Here is a 19,430-nt window from a genome sequence, read left to right on the forward strand (position 1 = left end):
GTCTGGCCGGTATCATCTGACTGTGAACTCATTTCAATAATAAATTTGGTAAATCTAAAGTTTCCCTTCTTGTCCTATTGCTAAGATATTTTAAGCAATAGGTCAACCATACTTGGTGTATGGTATGATTGTATTGTGTAAAAATTAAAAAAAAAATATGAGGTTAGCCAACAAAGGAATACTCATATATAACTTCGCTCGTAGCAGTAAACAATGAAGTTTGCCAGGAAATCAGTGAAAAGGTACATAAGCTGATATTTAATTACATTAATGTTTCGATAATGATACGAAATAACACATACACAAATCGCCCCTATGAAATGAAATTGCATACATAAATAAAGGCAACAGTAGTATACCACTGTTCGAAATTCATAAATCGATTGAGAAAAAAAACATAACAAATCCGGGTTATGATCATTCATTTGGTGCAAAATGGCATACATCTATTTCTCCCATAAAGGTCGAATTTGCTAGCATCTTCAATAGAATATGAAACGGAGTACAAAATTGATTTTGTAAGGGCACGAAATTGTTAAGGTACGCAATAACATTTATACGTTAGTCTTGCATGTATCATCTTATCTTGACCTCATAAATAAGGTCCATTGGTCATTTTGTTTATTTTCGTGGTTTGGTTCGTTTCTCAGATACATAAAGTAACATGTCAACTGTTTTTAATGAGAATTGTAGGTTGTAATTGAAGTTTTACATATCACCCATAAAGTGTTAATTTTATGTTGTTCATACGTGTTTCTGGTTTTTTTTATATAGACTAGACCGTTGGTTTTCCTGTATGAATGGTTTTACACTAGTAATGTGTGTGCTCTTTATATCCTACTGTTCGGTGTGAGCAACTCTCCGTGTTGGTTAACTTTTATTAAGTATGACTTGGAAGGAGATTTGTCTCATTGACATATTTTCTTATATCTATTGACATCATTTTCATGGTTCACCGATCAATGGTTAAGGTAGATTGATGGTAGATTGATGGTATACCGCCATCTTGGATTGTACAATCACAGTACAAAATCGGTCTTGTTATTTGCCTAAATCTGCAAATTTGGAGAAAGATTTGCAATTCAATGGTTAGACTGTTTTTCTATATGAAGAAAACTTGTTAATTAATTGTATTAAAAAAAATATTTTAACAATATTATTTTCTGGGCTAATATGGAAATTTTTTATGTTGACTTGTAGCAAAAAAAAGCAGAAAAAAAGCATAGTAAAATCTTTATTTTGGCAAATTATAAGAAAATTCCGTCTCAAAAAATATATATTGATGATCTACCTTAAGTTACTCTGTTTCACATATATTTTAAGCAGTAGATCAACTTCATTTGATTGTAATGTGTGCATGTCCTATTGACAGGGTTCATCTGACCTCGATCTCTTTAACCTAGATCATTGATAATGGTGAGTTTATATGATACTAATAAAACCTTTATCTTAATGACAATACACATTATCTCATTCATGATCAGTTAAACAGACTTTATATAAAGCGTGTTTTTTTTATATTTAGGACTAAACACGTTTTGTTTCAAGTCAATGAATCTACAAAACCAGAATAGTCAAGTTTGAAACATAAAATCAAGTTGCATCATACGCAAGATGTGTTCTTAACGGTACTCTTTGTTCATTTACTTATGGCTGATTATGTATTCTTTACAAATATATTATTTTCAATACAGAAGGATAATTTTCAAAAGTCCAGGAGGCCAGAAGGGGTCTTGCAACTATTTCACCATATTTTGTAAAAGAGAATGATAAATGCATGATATCTAATTTAATTTAATGTCATCTTGGTATAAAGGACGACGTTGATGCCTACCTCTCTTGTGATAGGCACTTGCTTCTGAAAAACACATACCTATATAATGTTGTTCTAATACAAGTGCCTTTGTATGCTATAATTAGAGAAATGTCAAGGTTGGTGGTCTGTTACTGGAAACCTTCAATTAATATGACCAATACTGAAAGGAAAGGTTAAAGTGGTATTCAGTACTCAAAACTGTATGCAGATTTTCCTAACAACATCCTCTTATTGATTTTGGTCAAGTTAAAGAAAATGATAGCCAGCTACGTATTATACTAAATACGTATGGTGAAATTATAGTCGTGGTCACTTCGATATTCAATGAACAGAAAAAAAAACAGGAGTGATTCGCTGTAAGAAATTATTAATGACCCTGTTTTATCAAAACCCAATTGTTTTTGAGAAGAAATGTTGAACGGAAATGTTGATGAACGACCGAACAATAGTATTGCACTATACTTTAATTTAACTTTTAAGATTTTTAAGATACGATATTTTTTCAATAAAAGAGAAAACGTTTCATGAATAGTTTTCTTATATTTGTATATCTTGTTTCAAGACAGCGATCTTAAGTAGAGACAAAAAACTACAATGATGGTTACTAATTTAATAAACACACAGCTTTATATTTTATAACTTATGTAAAACCAAACTATCATTAGCGTTGGAATTCATTCTTTTAAAATGTCAAATGTACAATATTTATCAAAGGTACCAGGATAATAATTTAATACGCCAGACGCGCGTTTCGTCTACAAAAGACTCATCAGTGACGCTCATGTCCAAAACACACGTCAATTTTAAACAATATATAAAGAACGATTTTCTTAAGTATCACCATTACCATGCATAAATAATTTGATTATAGGTGCAAAGATTACTAGAAAATAAAAGAAGCTTCTAATTGGCGTGAGTTATTAGAAGTTGTGAATATCTATTTGATTGAACATTCAAAAGATCCGCTATCGATACTGTATTTTCAAAAATACCAAGAACAGCATGATATGACATGGTATAACAGTCACTGTCGAATTTCATGACTTATTTCATATTTTTATATCTCGACTTCCTCCTAGCTTTTACTCTCTATCGGTGACCTTTCAACAAAACACTCTACATCAAGGGCCTGTCTCGCTCGCATTGAAACATTTGTTTGTTTTATAGTTATTTTTAAAAGATGATAACACAATGCTGACTGCTGCTGTTTTTGTTATTTTTACCTGTTTGTTTTGTCTACTCTTTAACGTCAATATAATAGAATTTGATGCGACTGTCATACAGATAAGGGAGAGGTTTAGCTAGCTATGAAATCAGGTTCAATTCACCATATGTTAAACATGTTGATAATCATATAGAGTAGTTTTGCAATCTAAATGTATACAGTGTAACCCCTACGGTAAGTACATATTAGTATATAAAGTCAATTAGTTGTCAATTGCTACACATGCAAACAAACATATTTTCTTCTAGTGGGTCTACAACATGAGGCAAGTACTACAGTTGGTGTACCATCAACCCAGAAAACAGAGCTATGGTATTTTGACGAAATAATTGATCCATTTTTTTTTCGAGTTCATGAAATAGTATATTTAAAATTAAGGATGCATCTCCTGCATATAATTTGGACTTTTTCCTGTTTTATTTTCCAGGGAATTTTGTTTCTGTCCTCTCAAATTATATCCATGTATGATGCATTCCAAACTTTTGGTAGCTTGTTAGGAAATTTACCTGATGGAGGTCTTCCAAATATCACGTGTTGATCCCGTGATCGGAAATCAAGTCATTATTTCACTTTACATAACAAACCAATAGTATTATCAATTCAGATCCTCAACATAATGTGTAATTGATATTTATATTTTACAAAAATTAACTAATTACACAACACTCAAATATCAAATTTTCAATCAACCTTATAAAAATAACTTTCACTCTGAACATCAATACAGTCTAACAACTTCTGTAAATTTCACCATACAATCAAATTACATTAGGGGAATCTATGAGCTGTTGTTGATTTTGATATATTTACAGGTTTTTGACAAAAGCTCCACAAACAATAAAGAAAATATTTAAAACAGTCATTAAACTGTTTTACACCAATGTAAACATAAGAAAAACATAAGAAAAAACGGTCTGTCATCTTTCTTCAACACAACCAAAGTGAAATGATTAAATTTGAGCTCTTATAATAGTAAAGTCACATAAACTTTTCTCACTACAAATTTCACGCCATTTGCAGATATCCTGAGATTGACACACATCTCTGACATAATATCCTTTTGCAAATAGTCCATGGCGGTTGAATTCATATAAAATTTGGATGAACTTAAATCCTTAGTGTTAAAACATACAACTCGGTTATGCAATAGTATTCACATGGTTTTTTTTCCTTCTTCAAATATAGTTCATCGTTGTTTACGTCAAAATGTTTGAATTCATCTATTGGTTTTACAACATTTTTCATAGGTCTGAATTTCAACATTCATTGGTTTCTTCCTGCGTCACTTTTCTGAAATAAAATACAGATTAACAGATCAATATTGAAATATAGATTAAAGTTTGAAAGATAGTCAGCTCTTTAATTACCATGACTTTTACAAATATCTTGATGTGTCTCCTTTTTTGGTGTTTAAAAACGAAATGTATATTGTATAACTCTCCTCTGAAAAGTTGAGCATATAATGTGTTTAAGTCTGATTCAATTTTTAAGCCAAGTATATCTGCACATATAAAGATTTTTTTAACATTACTCATAGAGTGCGACCTTGTATGTAGTATTTATGTTTCTTATTTAGAAATCCGTTTCTAATATAAATCTGGCATTTTTCAAAACTTCAAAGCCGAGCATTTTCATGGATGATTATACTAGGAAAGCACTACGAATTTGAAGTATTAATATACGACTTAATTTTTTTTTTAGATATAACAACAACTTATTATAAATGTCATGCGTCCGAACCACTTTTATGGATTTATCTTAACCTGGCCCGTTCAAAGCCAATTATTTGAAAGCAAATAAAATTGTAAGAATTGAAACAGGTGAAAAACTATATGGCCTAAAAGGACCCGAAAATAGTTAAATCCATTGGAGTTCAACTTTGCCTGAGGAAATTGAAACTTTAGTTTCTTTATAATTACAAATTTTATTATCAGACAATTTTTTAAAGGTTGTTATAAATCATTTCAGTCAGAAAGGTTGTTTTGATTCGTCTGAAAATAGAGAAATTAATTATTTAAGTATCAGCAGTGTTTTATATCATTGATTCAATAATGGTATTTTGATACATCATATATCATATACTCTCGTACACAATTATTCAACCAAAGGATTAATACCCATTAAAATATTAAATATAGTGAAATCTTTAATCTCTTATTGTGTAAGTTTATCTAACCAACTCATTTACTTGCTAGTTTTTTGCATTATTATTCTAGTATATTAATCTGTTCATGGTTAAGTTTATGCACTCATTGACCAATACACATATAACAGGGTTATAGCATTGGCTCGAAAGCGCCTTATAAGTAACGTTAAACGAAGTACGGATCTTACAACCCATATCCCGTGTCAGCAACTTACATTATATTTCGTTGTTGTTATTACTTTATGGAATTTGTGATATTTTGGTCTAATGTAAAATAAATCTTAACAATTCTAGCCCTTTGTAAACCTTTCTCGATTTTGAAGCTATCGACTCCTCAGTATGCATAATTGCATTTGTGTTGAAGATTTTGCTAATGCTGGTTTGTGAAGTTTTCAAAACAATACAATGAACAATGTGGTTTTACAATTACTCGTCTTTGCTCTGTTTATCTCGTTTCTCTCTCTCTCTGTATATACATATTTAATAATGTAATGATTCATAATTACTTTTGTTTACTATGATGATGACGATGTTGTTTATGTCGGTGTTGTTTCTCGTTTTCTATTAAGGCATCCTGTTGTGGGTGGCTATGACTATGGCTGTGACTACTGGAATGGGACGATTGACGATTATGATGACTTCCAGAGGAAGTTGTCTGAAAAAAAGCAACATAATAAACGAAATGATATCCAAGTATAATAATTAAATTTGTAATCAACTGAATCATATTAACATATACAATTACAAACAAACAACTATACAATAGATAGGGAAAGAAAGAAAATTCTACCTTGAATCATACTCAATGCATACACGTACTAGTTTATAAAACTTATATAGCACATAGTATTAATAAGAAGATATGGTATGAGTGCCAATCAGACAACTCTACATCCATGAAACAATTATAGGTCAAAGTTCGACCTTTGACATGTATCCTTGACATATCTATTCCTGCTTACAAAAACTCGCTCCGGGGTTTGGACAGCCGTATTATGATATTATAAGTTTTCTGTTCTTTGAATGAATTTTGTATATCCAGTCAGCGTGGGCTTATGTTTAAATGCCATACCTTTGTCCCAACTTTGTGACTTAAGAATTATCATTCTCATAAACAGATAGAAAATGTTTTTATCATCACTTCACGGCATGATTTTTTCAAAGTTTATACTTTGCTATATGCCTGTTATATCTTTTACCATGCAATTACCACCTTACTATTTGTTCTTCTAGTTTGTTTCTAAAAGCGTCTGGAAAGGTCAAACTCCCACAACCGCGTGTCTTCTGTGTAATTTTATAGCATACTATCGTTTATGAGTTTATTATAGACGTGATTTGATGAAATACAACTTTGATCAAAATACCAAACCCAGACATGCTTTAACATTTATTGAAATAAGAAAATTGTTTTGTCATTTTAAAAATCCCCAAGGGTAAACCTCTACACAACTGCAACATGAGAGGACGAGTATTTGATATTTTATGAAGGACTATTCATTCTCATGGCGTTTTGTGTTCTATAATATTCATTTTACCTTGTTTTGTCCTAAATAATTCATTTTCAAATTCTACCAACCCAGACTTTTCCTTCCCAAAGCCCTCCTCTCATATCAAATAGTCGTTCCCGAATTGCTCTCCACAAGCCAAGTATAAGGTATAGTGATAACTTTAACGAACAGAGATATTCCAATCAAAATGTCTGCTTAATTCATATATTAAATGATTCTTTGGGTTAAAATGAAATGTTTTTAAGATATAGCCTTAATTAAGATACAAACGATAAATAATTTCGAAAGTATGTCTAATATTTTTACTCACATAACATGTTTACCTGTGTTATTTAGCGTAAAACTTCATGTTGCTGAACATTTAATTCAAGGTTATAAAGATAATGATAAAATAAACCAACCATAATCATGACTGTAGCTCAACTATTATGAAAATTTATCAATTATAAATGGCATGCTCTTAATCATCCACAAGGGAAAATTGACTGGAATGGATAATGAGGAATTTTCATCATGCAAAGGACAAACTATTATATAATATAAATATAGGAATAATCAGTAAGATTATAATGTCACCCTTCCACTATACTGAACATTTACAAACCTGTTCACTATACGACAAGGTACAGATATTAGGATGGTTATGATCAACCTATACATAATAAATACATACATTATATTTTTGAAATGTTAACAAAACATTAAAAGTACTAACAGTTTAGGCGATAAAAGCTCAAGTTTTTTTTTAAAGTATACATAATCAAAATGATGATATGAGGTAACAATAGGACAACTAGATATGATTTTCTGGGCAAGCTGTTTTTGGTCGTGTTATAGACCTACAGTGCGTGCGAGAAATCAATCGTAACTTTTCAGCCATTATTGCCTGGTCAATAAGTTACGAGGGTGCACAAAATTAGACAAGCACTTAGTCATAAGACAACGTATCATCAGCCTAGTGGTCAGAACTTCTTTGTTGACAAGTCATATCCTTGATATGATCATAATCATTAATCAACTGTTTACAAAACTTTGAATTTGTGAAATACTAAGGCTTTTCTTCACAGGAAAAGATTAATAGTACCTAATATGTATTTGGCAAAACTGTTGGGAATATTTGGTACCATGCTTCTTAACTTCGTAGTTTATTTGACCGTTTTATCTTTTTTTTTAATTCGAGCGTGACCGATGCGTCATTCGCAAATACAAAATTACCATACCGGTATCTATGATGAGTTTATTTAACAGTGATTTCTTTCACAAATATCGTTGATTATTTTCAATATACAGTCAAATCTTCTCAAGAGACCAACTGTATTATGCAAAACATGTGTTATAAGACCATTAACTTAAGACTCCTTTGTAGTACATTTCATTTAAACTGAACTTAAAAAAAAACTTGTTTGCCCTCCCTTAAGTGGTCTCTTAAAAAAGGTTTCAACGAAATCGACATGTTAATGATGATAACACAATGATTACGTCAAATATAGGGAATAAATAATAAATAAAGCGGATAACCGAAAAAAAATATAATTCAATTAGGATTTGTCTCTAATACAGATGATACTACCATCTTTTAAATCCACTATGGAATTCTTTAATTTCCGAACTTCATTTTGGTTGATAATTGTATTGATGTCTCACGGGATATGTGTATTTTCTTTTTATATTTACGGTTGTATATCAAAATAGTTACAATCTATATTAACTTCTGAAGCTAATGACAGAAGTTAGCCGTTATCAAAACTTATTGTTGAATGATTCATATCAAAAACAACCCTGAAATATTTAAGTAAATTTATCCTCCTTTTTGCTATGTCCTTAATTGTTTATTCTTAAATATGAAGAGTACCACGACAAAAACAAACAAATTCGATGTATGGGAAAGGATTTAATTAGTACTTTTTTGTCGTTTTATAGCAAAGGCTTAAATTCATTTCCAGAATAAACTTCAATTTTATCTAGGAAATTGCTGATGACGCTATATAAAAATTGTGCATATCTATGCAGTATATACATTTTGCATGTAAGTTTCATCATTTACAAAAAGAACAAAAAAAAGAATGGCCAACGTAGATACAAGTATCTTGTCTTAGGGAGGGATAAATCCTACTTTGTAAAGAATCACTCTGATTCAAACAAAAAATTCTCTAAAACCGATATTATCAAGATGCTTGATTTCTTGATTGACAACATATTTGTTACGTTCGGAGGACGGGGTTTTCAACAGACTGTCGGCATCCCAATGGAAACAAACTGTGTCCCTCTACTTGCCGACTTGTTTCTTTATTATTATGAGGCTGACTTCATGCAAGAACTTCTTAGGAAGAAAGATATGAAGTTAGCAATATCCTTTAACTCTACTTTCCGCTATATAGATGACGTTCTTTCACTAAACAATTCAAAATTTGGTGACTATGTGGAACGCATCTATCCCATCGAATTGGAGATAAAGGATACTACAAATACAGTTAAGTCGGCTTCATATCTTGACTTACATCTAGAAATTGACAATGAGGGTCGGTTAAAAACAAAACTTTACGACAAAAGAGATGATTTCAGCTTTCCAATTGTGAACTTTCCATTTCTAAGTAGCAACATTCCAGCAGCACCTGCATACGGGGTATATATCTCCCAATTGATACGATATTCCCGTGCTTGCATTTCCTATCATGATTTTCTTGATAGAGGGTTACTGCTCACAAGGAAGCTATTAAACCAAGAGTTCCAAATGGTGAAGTTGAAATCATCCCTTCGTAAATTTTACGGAAGCCATCACGAGTTTGTTGACCGTTATGGAATAACCATTTCACAAATGATATCGGATATGTTCCTTACGTCGTAACTACAATCCCCTTCCCTTTCATGAATGTGACCTACCGAATTAGACTATTTACCGGATTTGTAATCACATAAGCAACACGACGGGTGCCACATGTGGAGCAGGATCTGCTTTCCCTTCCGGAGCACCTGAGATCACCCCTAGTTTTTGGTGGGGTTTGTGTTGTTTATTTTTTTGTTTTCTATGTTGTGTCATGTGTACTATTGTTTTTCTGTTTGTAGTTTTCATTTTTAGGCATGGCGTTTTTGTTAGTTTATTTTGGATTTATGAGTTTGGCTGTCCCTTTGGTATCTTTCGTCCCTTTTTTAAAGGCACGAGTTATCCTGAATCATTAATGAATTTATAATCATATTAACAGTTGTCAACTGTTCAAAAAGAAGAGTAAACGAACATGGTTTACTATAGATTTCCAAAGAACTTTGAACCCACAAAAAAATACCTGAAGTAACTTTTGAAATAGTCAATGCAATAATCGAACACTTTAATGTAATCTTGTTTGGTCCTCGACATTTCTGTCCCTTATATAAAAAACTAAAAACCTCTAGATCTTATGCTAATGATACCTTCATCAACCACGACGAATATAATAATTGGACCTCGAATTTCATAGTTTTAAGAACTGAGATTGCTGTTTTCAATATCGCCATCGACATTGATGAATTAATAATTCTAAATTATATTTTTGCAAGGCATCACAAGGTAAGAAATCAATAATTTATTATCATCACAGTATGGAGACACATAGTTTTATTGTATATAAACTCATCATAGATCTAGATACCAGGATTGAAATTTAATATTTGTGCCAGACGCGCGTTTTATCTACAAAAGACTCAGCAGGGACCCTGAGAATAAAAAAAAGCCAAATGACAAAATAGAATACGAAGTCAAAGAGCATTGAGGACCTAAAATGCCTCAAAATTTTGACAAATAAAGCTAGGGTAATCTATTTCTGATGTTGCAAATCCCTTGTAATTTAAAAATTCAAAGTTTTGTAAACAATTGATTTATAGTTATGATCATATCAATGATAAATCAAGCAAAACAGAAGTGTTGACCACTGGGCTGTTGATAAAAACTCCACCAGCAGTGACATAGACCCAGAACGAAGAACAAAGTCAAATTAAGATTGAATAACTGAAGTCTAAAATACGGAAGCGCATGATTATATTAAATTAGAACACACATTGACGCATTATTGTATTGTAAAAGAATAAATGGAGGCACATTATTGTAATGTATAAGAATAAACGGAGGCACATTATTACATTTTATAAGAATAGAGGCAGTTAATTATATTGTATAATAACACGGAATACATGAGAGGGGAAATTAGAATTGATTATGTATGCTATCAGAAATGTAAAAGGTCGCTATTTTCTATTCTGGTTATTACTTTTGTCATTAAAACTAACCGTTATATAAAACACTTTAATAACAATAAAACGCAAGAAACCCAATAAATCATTCTTTATTTATTACTTTGATTTGTGCATTACAATCATCGTAGTCTTAGCTAAATTCGTTGCATGCTTAGGGTAAAATTTTTGATCCAATCGGTACTTTCGAATGTATCTTTGTTTTGCTTTAATCACGCATGGACATTGTGATAGAGTTTTGAATATCTTGAATTACATTTCACAATGATCTAAATAGAACATAATCAACTCCTGGTGACTCTGAAACTATAACTGACAGTCAAAAAAGCTATTAATTAAGATGGCTTCCAAATGTCTCAACTAGAAAAGACAACAACTGTCACATGACTTATCTAGTTAAGATGTCAACTATCACAAGACTTATCCAGTAAAGAAGTCAACTGCCACATGACTTAAAACGGAAAGATGTCAAATACCACATGACTTATACAGGAAACATGTCAACTGTCACATTAAAAGCTCTGATTCCTTGCCCGGCTTAGGTATAATTTTTTGTCGTTTTTGGTTTATAGCTCTTCATACTTTCAATAAGCATTGGATTTCAAATATTTTGGCTTCGAGCATCACCAAAGAGACATTGATTGTATAACTGCGCATCTGGTACAGAAACAAAATGGTACCATTTATGTTAGTTTTTATCCAGTAAATATAGTAACTGCCACATGACTTATTCAGGAAAGATGTGACATGACTTATCTAGTAAAGTTATGATGTTGCTGTCATCTTTAATAGAGAAGTCGTCTTAACTTGCTTAGTCTTCAGGTAGTTACTGTCTTTCATGGATAAATCATCAGACAGTTGACATCTTTTCTAAACTACATTAACGTTAATGATCTCGATAAGTAAGGCTGATCAGGATCTGGTAGCTTAATTTGATAGGTAATCTTTATTTGGCAATTGTCATCTGTCCTGGATAAGTGATATGACAGGTGTAACTCATCCAACTATCTTATGAGTTGTCAATGACAGATGACCAGATCCAACTAAAAATAATATATCAAGTCAAGATACCAGAGCCTGTTCAGCCTTAATTATCGCGATAAACTAACATATACGTTATTTTTTACTATTGTATCACATTTCAATGTCAAGATTTTTACATGAACAAAAAGAGATGTGGTATGTTTGTTTATTAGCTAAAAAAAACCATTACAAATTGCTATTTAAGGAAATGTGTATCAGGATGCTCTCTCACAGGTATTTTGATTTTGTTTTAAAATTTTCTAATCTTTATCAATTTCCTTTAACTATTGTTTTTCATTATCAATTATTTCTGTTTATTTTTTTATTTTTATATATATCATGCGACTTCATACAAACAAAAGTAAATTTGTTTCAAAGGTATTGAAGCATCCGTTGTATAGATAAAGTACAACGACAAAAACTAGAGGTTAAAATATCGACATGGGTTACACAAGTTTCAAGCTTTTGGTCGCCCCGAAAGCAGCAAAACGTTCAACAAACTTTTTAAAACATAACACCATGATATTCCATAGGTTTGAAATATGAATAACATGCTTATACTATGGGAACTGGTTTATGACTAAAATCAGAAAACTGGAAAGATATTGTTATAAAATAGAATATGTTAAAAGGCGTTTTATCAAAGATATTTATCTCTAAATCCCGATTCATCGAACTGATAGCTTATTACATATATATTTGGATTGGCAAACATGTTAAAATCATGCAGAAATGTAATTAAATCTGCATTTTCTATGACGACAAAATATAACAACAGAAACAGATTTGATGTTTCCTGTCATTAACGTGGTCTACAATGTCTGGATGATGGTGTTTTCTGTCATTAACGTGGTCTACAATGTCTGGATGATGGTGTTTTCTGTCATTAACGTGGTCTAAAATGTCTGGATGATGGTGTTTTCTGTCATTAACGTGGTCTACAATGTCTGGATGATGGTGTTTTCTGTCATTAACGTGGTCTACAATGTCTGGATGATGGTGTTTTCTGTCATTAACGTGGTCTAAAATGTCTGGATGATGGTGTTTTCTGTCATTAACGTGGTCTACAATGTCTGGATGATGGTGTTTTCTGTCATTAACGTGGTCTACAATGTCTGGATGAAGGTGTTTTCTGTCATTAACGTGGTCTACAATGTCTGGATGAAGGTGTTTTCTGTCATTAACGTGGTCTACAATGTCTGGATGATGGTGTTTTCTGTCATTAACGTGGTCTACAATGTCTGGATGATGGTGTTTTCTGTCATTAACGTGGTCTACAATGTCTGGATAATGGTGTTTTCTGTCACTAACCTGGTCTACAATGTCTGGATGATGGTGTTTTCTGATACATGAACAACAAGGTCAATAGAAACATCTTCCCGGAATGTTGTCAGGACTATTTTTATCTATCTTTTTGGTTGAATATCTAAGTACAATTTCAATATCATTAACACATATTTTCTAAATATCGGTCTGCTTAGGAATATCTATGGTAGATGTTGTTTTATTTTTTTTATTAATTTCAATTTATAATATTACAATCAATATATTTATGTAAGTGCTGTCTACAAAAAGGGTTACATAACCATCGACGCTGTGTAAATCATATTTTAATAAACATTTGTTTCTGTTATTTTTCATGTTTCAACATTGAATTGGCATGATTTACTTCAAAAATGATTTCCATTATTCATATTAATATAGCTTTAAATGATGTTTAAGACCAGCTTTCGTGCCTTTGCAAAAATGGATTTTAACGAGAGTTGCTGACAAGATAATTGTAAACATAACAGTGTATAATATTGTGCATTTACATATCACAAGAGAATTCAGCTTTGTCATGCATTAAATGTCAACAAGTATTTTGCTATATTATTCATAAGCAATTTGCAGCTCGGTTGTCAGTTTAGGACTTTATCAACGAGTTTTCGAAATTAGTACAAATTCTAATTGAAAAGTTGTGTAACGTTGTTGATGTCATAATATCTTAAGAAAATCCTTATAAGATGCTTTTCTCATGCATGGGAGTTTTAATCCGTCTCTTTCCTGATTTCAATTTCACAATACTGATTTTTCTTTATATTATTGATATATTTGTATGTTAACTTGTTTTTTGTTTTGAATTCAAGACTAGTTACAACGTATTTCGATCACTGAAGTTTCAATTTCAGATTAAAAAGAACAGAAATAAATAAATCAATGGAGGGTGAAAAAATGAATAGAGAGCTTACAAGTTCAATTTTCTTATCATTTGAATAATCCTTTAATGGTGTGATAAAAATTCAAAGCGCAAGATGGCGGCCAAAACGGCGGCAAATAATTTCAAAATCTAGAAAAGATCATTGGAATGACGTGGAAAAGTTTCATTTGAATACCACTGCGCAGAATGAGGCAGTAGGCCATTTTTTCATGGATCATTAACAATTGGTTTCCTTACATTTCATAATTTCGAATCCGATTTGGTAACAATAATTGCTGTTTTAGCAGAATTTAATTCATCACTTAATCTTATTTAAAATACAACGAGTCACCACAAATCTTTGGGAAACATATTATTGTATAGATATATATTTTGTACTTCGAGTTTTTAAACGATTTCAAGTTTATTATCTCATTAAAAATTAGTATAACATTAATTCCATTTTGGTCGAACGTGTAATGTTTAATACCAATTTTGTTACTATATTTTGTAAATGAGTACTCAGTGTTTCCGATGATAATCACTGTTTATTAACATAATGATATTCTCGATTATATCGATAATTCTTATCTTTTTAATTGATTGAGAATATTCTCGATAATATCGTTCGATCTACAACGTCTGTAATTTATTTACAAATGTTCTCGATAAAATCGATCAATTCTTCAATGTTTGTTATTGATTGACTAACAGGTGTTCTCGATAACATGGATCGTTGGGTGACAAAATACGATGTCGATAAAATCGATCAATTTTCTATTGTCTGTCATGTATTGACAAACGTTCTCGATAAACATTGATTAACAATAATATGTTCTCGATAATATAGATCAAGTCTCTATTGCCTTTAAGTGATTGTCATACATTCTATTGACTCAGGTTAGCTATGAGGTCGATTAAATGGAAGTTTTCAGTGGTTGAAAAATGTTGGGGATTGCAATTGATAATTTCTGTCACCTCATCTTTACGGGTGAGAGGGTCATGTATAGCTTTTTATATTTGTAAAACACTCGTAGATGTTTGTTAACCTTTAAATATGTGTGTTTTTTTTTATATTGTATGGGTTTTGCCACACACAAAATCCATTTTTACTGAAAGACTTACGTAAAAAGAAATAAAGAATATCTTTAGGTTTTACCATGGGACTAAATGGTTAAAGTACAAAATGTCATACTGATTTGTCATTAAAATTTAACTTTTTTAAAACGCAGTCTATTCTATTGTGTCACAAATCATATTCTTTGTTTGTAATTTCTTTTTTGCTGTTTGGTTCACGCAACAAAATTTCTGATGAAGGCTATAGGAAATATTTAAAATATAAAATTTACTGTACTTTAGATTTACCACGTGAACAACCAAAGACTCGTGAGAGCTGAGAGATAAAATTTCTAACACAATGCACAACCTTTTGCCGGATTATACGTTATAAGATAACACAAATTTCATCTGAAAATTCTATCTAATCTGATCGTGGAGTTGAACATTATTTACCATATATCTTAATGTCTGTCATGCTTTGTTTTCCCTAAAGAATTTCAGACAATATTTAAAATATAAATCTCTAGACAAACCGATTATGTAATTGTAGAATATATTAAGACCCCACCTTGTAAGTAGGATAGATCCGATAAAGATTGCACGATTACTAATCACAATGAGCTATGGTACTAATATGATATTTCATGGCATTAAATTATCTCTAGCGCTTCAAAATTTATAAAGTGTTAATTTCATTTCCTAGCACTAGGTTGACGATGAACAGCCAGTCCCCGAGGGAATCATTAGCTCAGTAGTGAGTGCTTTCGTACTGACATTCTTTATACATACATTTTTAAGTTTCTTGTTGATAAATTACGAAATTGAAAAATAAAAAAAAAAAGTTCCATTTCTCTCACAAAAGGTTAACCTAAGATGGACTACTCTTTTAATGTCCCTCTTGGTCATACAATTCTAAACACTTCTTTCTTGACTTTCAATAGTTGTAAACTGTCATAAAAAAGTGTCTTGCATATTATTTGGTCTCTAGTGGAAAGTTGTCTCATTTGGCAATCATACGTACCACATCTTATTTTGAAAATACTAATGAGTATGTTCATCTGTTGATGGACAGATAGTCCAAAGTGTACCAGGTGCAATATTCGCAAATTATCAGCTTTATATGAATGTGAACTAAAATGGAAACATCGTGAGGCAAAGTTAACCTCTAAAATTATTTTGGCTCTTATGCTTATGTCTTTGTAGTTTTTATGTTCTCCTAACAATGATATGCTTTTGTTCTTGATGAAAGCTTTATGTGAATCACTTTTCATAAACACTGAAATTATTGAATAAACATATCTTATTTTTGTAATTTAACAAAAAAATACCTATATAATTTTTGTACAATAAAGAAATCCCTCTGTCTTATATCTAAATATTTTATTTTTCTCCTGCAATTTTAGACTAATGCGTTAACGTTTATTTTTGTTAAAAGTTCGTCCTTTTTCTTAAAGTCATAAGAAACCTCAAATCCAAAAAAAATAATGCATATGTTTTTTATAACTCAATGGATAGTTTTCATTGTAAAACTTATGTACATATCCTTTTTTCTGACGAAAATTCTTTAATTTATTCATATTTAGAAGAAGTTTACTCTATTTGAATTGCTTCCTTCCAGCAAGCAATTCCCCCGATATATTTTCCGTATGCAAGGTGACCTCAGTGTGACCCATCTCGTAAAAATCCGGTGACCACATTACGCATGGATGTCCTTAAAATAAACTATTATCTGAATTTACATGTTAAAGACATGCTCAATTTCCATGCTTTTTTGTTTATTTTTCGTCAATTGTTGACAAACAGGTGACAATCGTTAAACTTCGGATTCAAAACACGAACTTTAATTACCTGCCATATTTTCACAACAACACTGACCGATTGAAAAAAAAAATTGACGATTATACGAAATTTACACGAAAAAAATGACCAATTCGAGCACAGAAGACTAAGTTTATTATGTTTGTATGCATTGGTTTAAGAATTGGAAGAACATTATTTTCCACCGGTCACTCGTTTCTTATGACTTTAAAGTTTATCGAATTATATCTAGACCTTGTTGATAAATATAACGTATCAACTTCACATATGCTAAATGAATGTCTTGACGTATAGATACAAGATACTGACATTATTTGTCAACTATGACCTTTTTAACTTTTTATGATTCGAGCGTCACTGATGAGTCTTTTGTATTCGAAACGCGCGTCTGGCGTATATACTAAATTTAGTCCTGGTATCTATGATGAGTTTATATACAACGTTTTATTGTGTTTTTTATTTGCCTTTGTAAATTACTACCATTACTGTTTAATTCATTAAATGTACTATCCTTTTGGTGTTGTTCGTTATTCATTCCATCATTGTGTTGTTATGCAATGCATATGGTCAATTTGAGTTTTCTTGTCTTTCAATTCGGCTGAAGTGCTTTTGTATATGCCATTTTATTTTTCTCCGTGAACAGATTTTGTTTGTTTTATGGTGATAACAGAATGTATGATGTACAATAAATATTTACCTATTATATCTGTTAGTTTTATTCACACATTGTTGTCAATGTAATGGAATTTCATGAGACTGTCATACAATTGAGAGTATTGGCTAGCTTTAAAAGCAGGTTTGATCCACTTTTTTCTTCAAGTAACAGCAAGAAATATGACAGTTGTGTTTCGGCTTTAGACTTTGCCATTTAGTAAGTGACTTTCTGTTTTGAATGTTCCTTCGAGTACGGTATTTTTGATAATTCACTTTCAATAGTAATTTAATGAGGGAGAATTAAGAGAGAACCATATCTCTTGCAAGTTAAAGACACCCTTGTAGATTAAGAAAAAGAGCAGGTTAATGCCGCTACAGGGCAGCACTCACAACCGCAAATTGGAAAGGGATTAATATAAGTTGCAAAACTTTTTTCTTTTCCCAATCCACTATATAAATAAATATGTTTAAACTAATAGTAATTTTACCAGAACCGTTTTCTCATCATAGAATACTGATAAAAGATGACTTTATTTGTATCCATCTATTTAGTTGTTGTTTTGTATAGTTGGATGATTGCAGGATACGTTTGAAATCTCTGTCAAGGTGTCAGACTGTTTTCGTATTCCGGGTTAAATTATAACAAACTAGACCACAACTTACCGATTGATGACGAGGCCTTGTAGTATTTGCCAAACCATAACAAAAATAATACATAACAGCTGCAATTAAGACACATATTCCTATACCACAAGCTGCAGGACCAATTACTTTATATAGCCTGAAATTATCAAATTATCATTAAGTAAAAACGCATGGCGGTGCTTTCATCTAGTAAACACACATGTATAATAAAAGTTTGTGTTTAACACAAACACAATCATTATAAAGACAAACAAGGTGTTCAATAGAATTTGAAAATAAAATTTAAAACTCCCAAAAAAACACAAAATGAACAAACACGTCTGGAACATCAAGAACTATATATATCTAATTGTCGACAGGTAGAAATGCTCTGCCCCAGTTAAAAACGATTTCCCTTATAATTATAAGCAATAAAAGAAATAAGAATATTTTCAATTTGACTACATTTTTTCAATCCCAAAACCGAATAAAAAATAAAATCTAAAAAATACTGAACTCTGAGGAAAATTCAAAACTGAAAGTCCCTTATCAAATGGCAAAATCAAAAGTACAAACACATCAAACGAATCACAGTTCCGTTATCCAGAATTATTGTAAAACAGCATCTCATTATGATCTAGTGCATTTTTTTTTTAAGACAGTCGAACTATCAATCTACTGTTAAAAGATTGTTGAAGGATCAATGCTAAATATTCCCTGAACACTAACCAAACCAGACAAAAACATGATATTTGACGTCACAAAAGCGGAAAGAACAACGACTAATGTAACTTTCGTCTTAACTGTCTTGTAAATCATTGGTCTGACAGCAGTTAAAAGTTTCTAAGATTAATATGAAATAGATCTAAATGAAATGATGTAAAAATAAGGAGATTGTGATTGACAATGAGGGGACTATTTCTCAGATTAAGTAATAGTTTACTGAAATACTAAGGAGTTTCTTATCCAAGACATAACCAAGGCATAAATAACATAAGCCGTATTTGTTGCAACTTTTGGAAATTTTGGGTCATCAATGCTCTTCAGCTTTGAACTTGTTGGGCTTTATTACTTTTTTATCTGAGCGTCACTGATGGCTCTTATGTAGACGAAACGCACGTTTGGCGAATTGAATTATAAGCCTGGTACCCTTGATA

At 31.3% G+C, this 19,430-nt stretch overlaps 1 protein-coding gene across 3 annotated transcripts in view; it reads right to left on the reverse strand.

The window, feature by feature from the left end:
- Window positions 1-3,662: 3,662 nt before the first annotated feature.
- Window positions 3,663-19,430, reverse strand: part of LOC134725868 (uncharacterized) — a 36,960-nt gene continuing 21,192 nt past the window's right edge. For all 3 annotated transcript variants that reach the window (XM_063590100.1, XM_063590101.1, XM_063590102.1), the window contains 3 exons: window positions 18,313-18,430; window positions 5,694-5,842; window positions 3,663-4,331 (listed from right to left, as the gene is read on the reverse strand). In XM_063590100.1, coding sequence (XP_063446170.1) covers window positions 4,298-4,331; window positions 5,694-5,842; window positions 18,313-18,430 — 301 coding nt within the window. In that variant the 3' untranslated portion in view covers window positions 3,663-4,297. The remainder of the gene's footprint in view (window positions 4,332-5,693; window positions 5,843-18,312; window positions 18,431-19,430) is intronic.

Source organism: Mytilus trossulus, chromosome 7, assembly GCF_036588685.1.
Source record: "Mytilus trossulus isolate FHL-02 chromosome 7, PNRI_Mtr1.1.1.hap1, whole genome shotgun sequence".
Taxonomy (NCBI): domain Eukaryota; kingdom Metazoa; phylum Mollusca; class Bivalvia; order Mytilida; family Mytilidae; genus Mytilus; species Mytilus trossulus.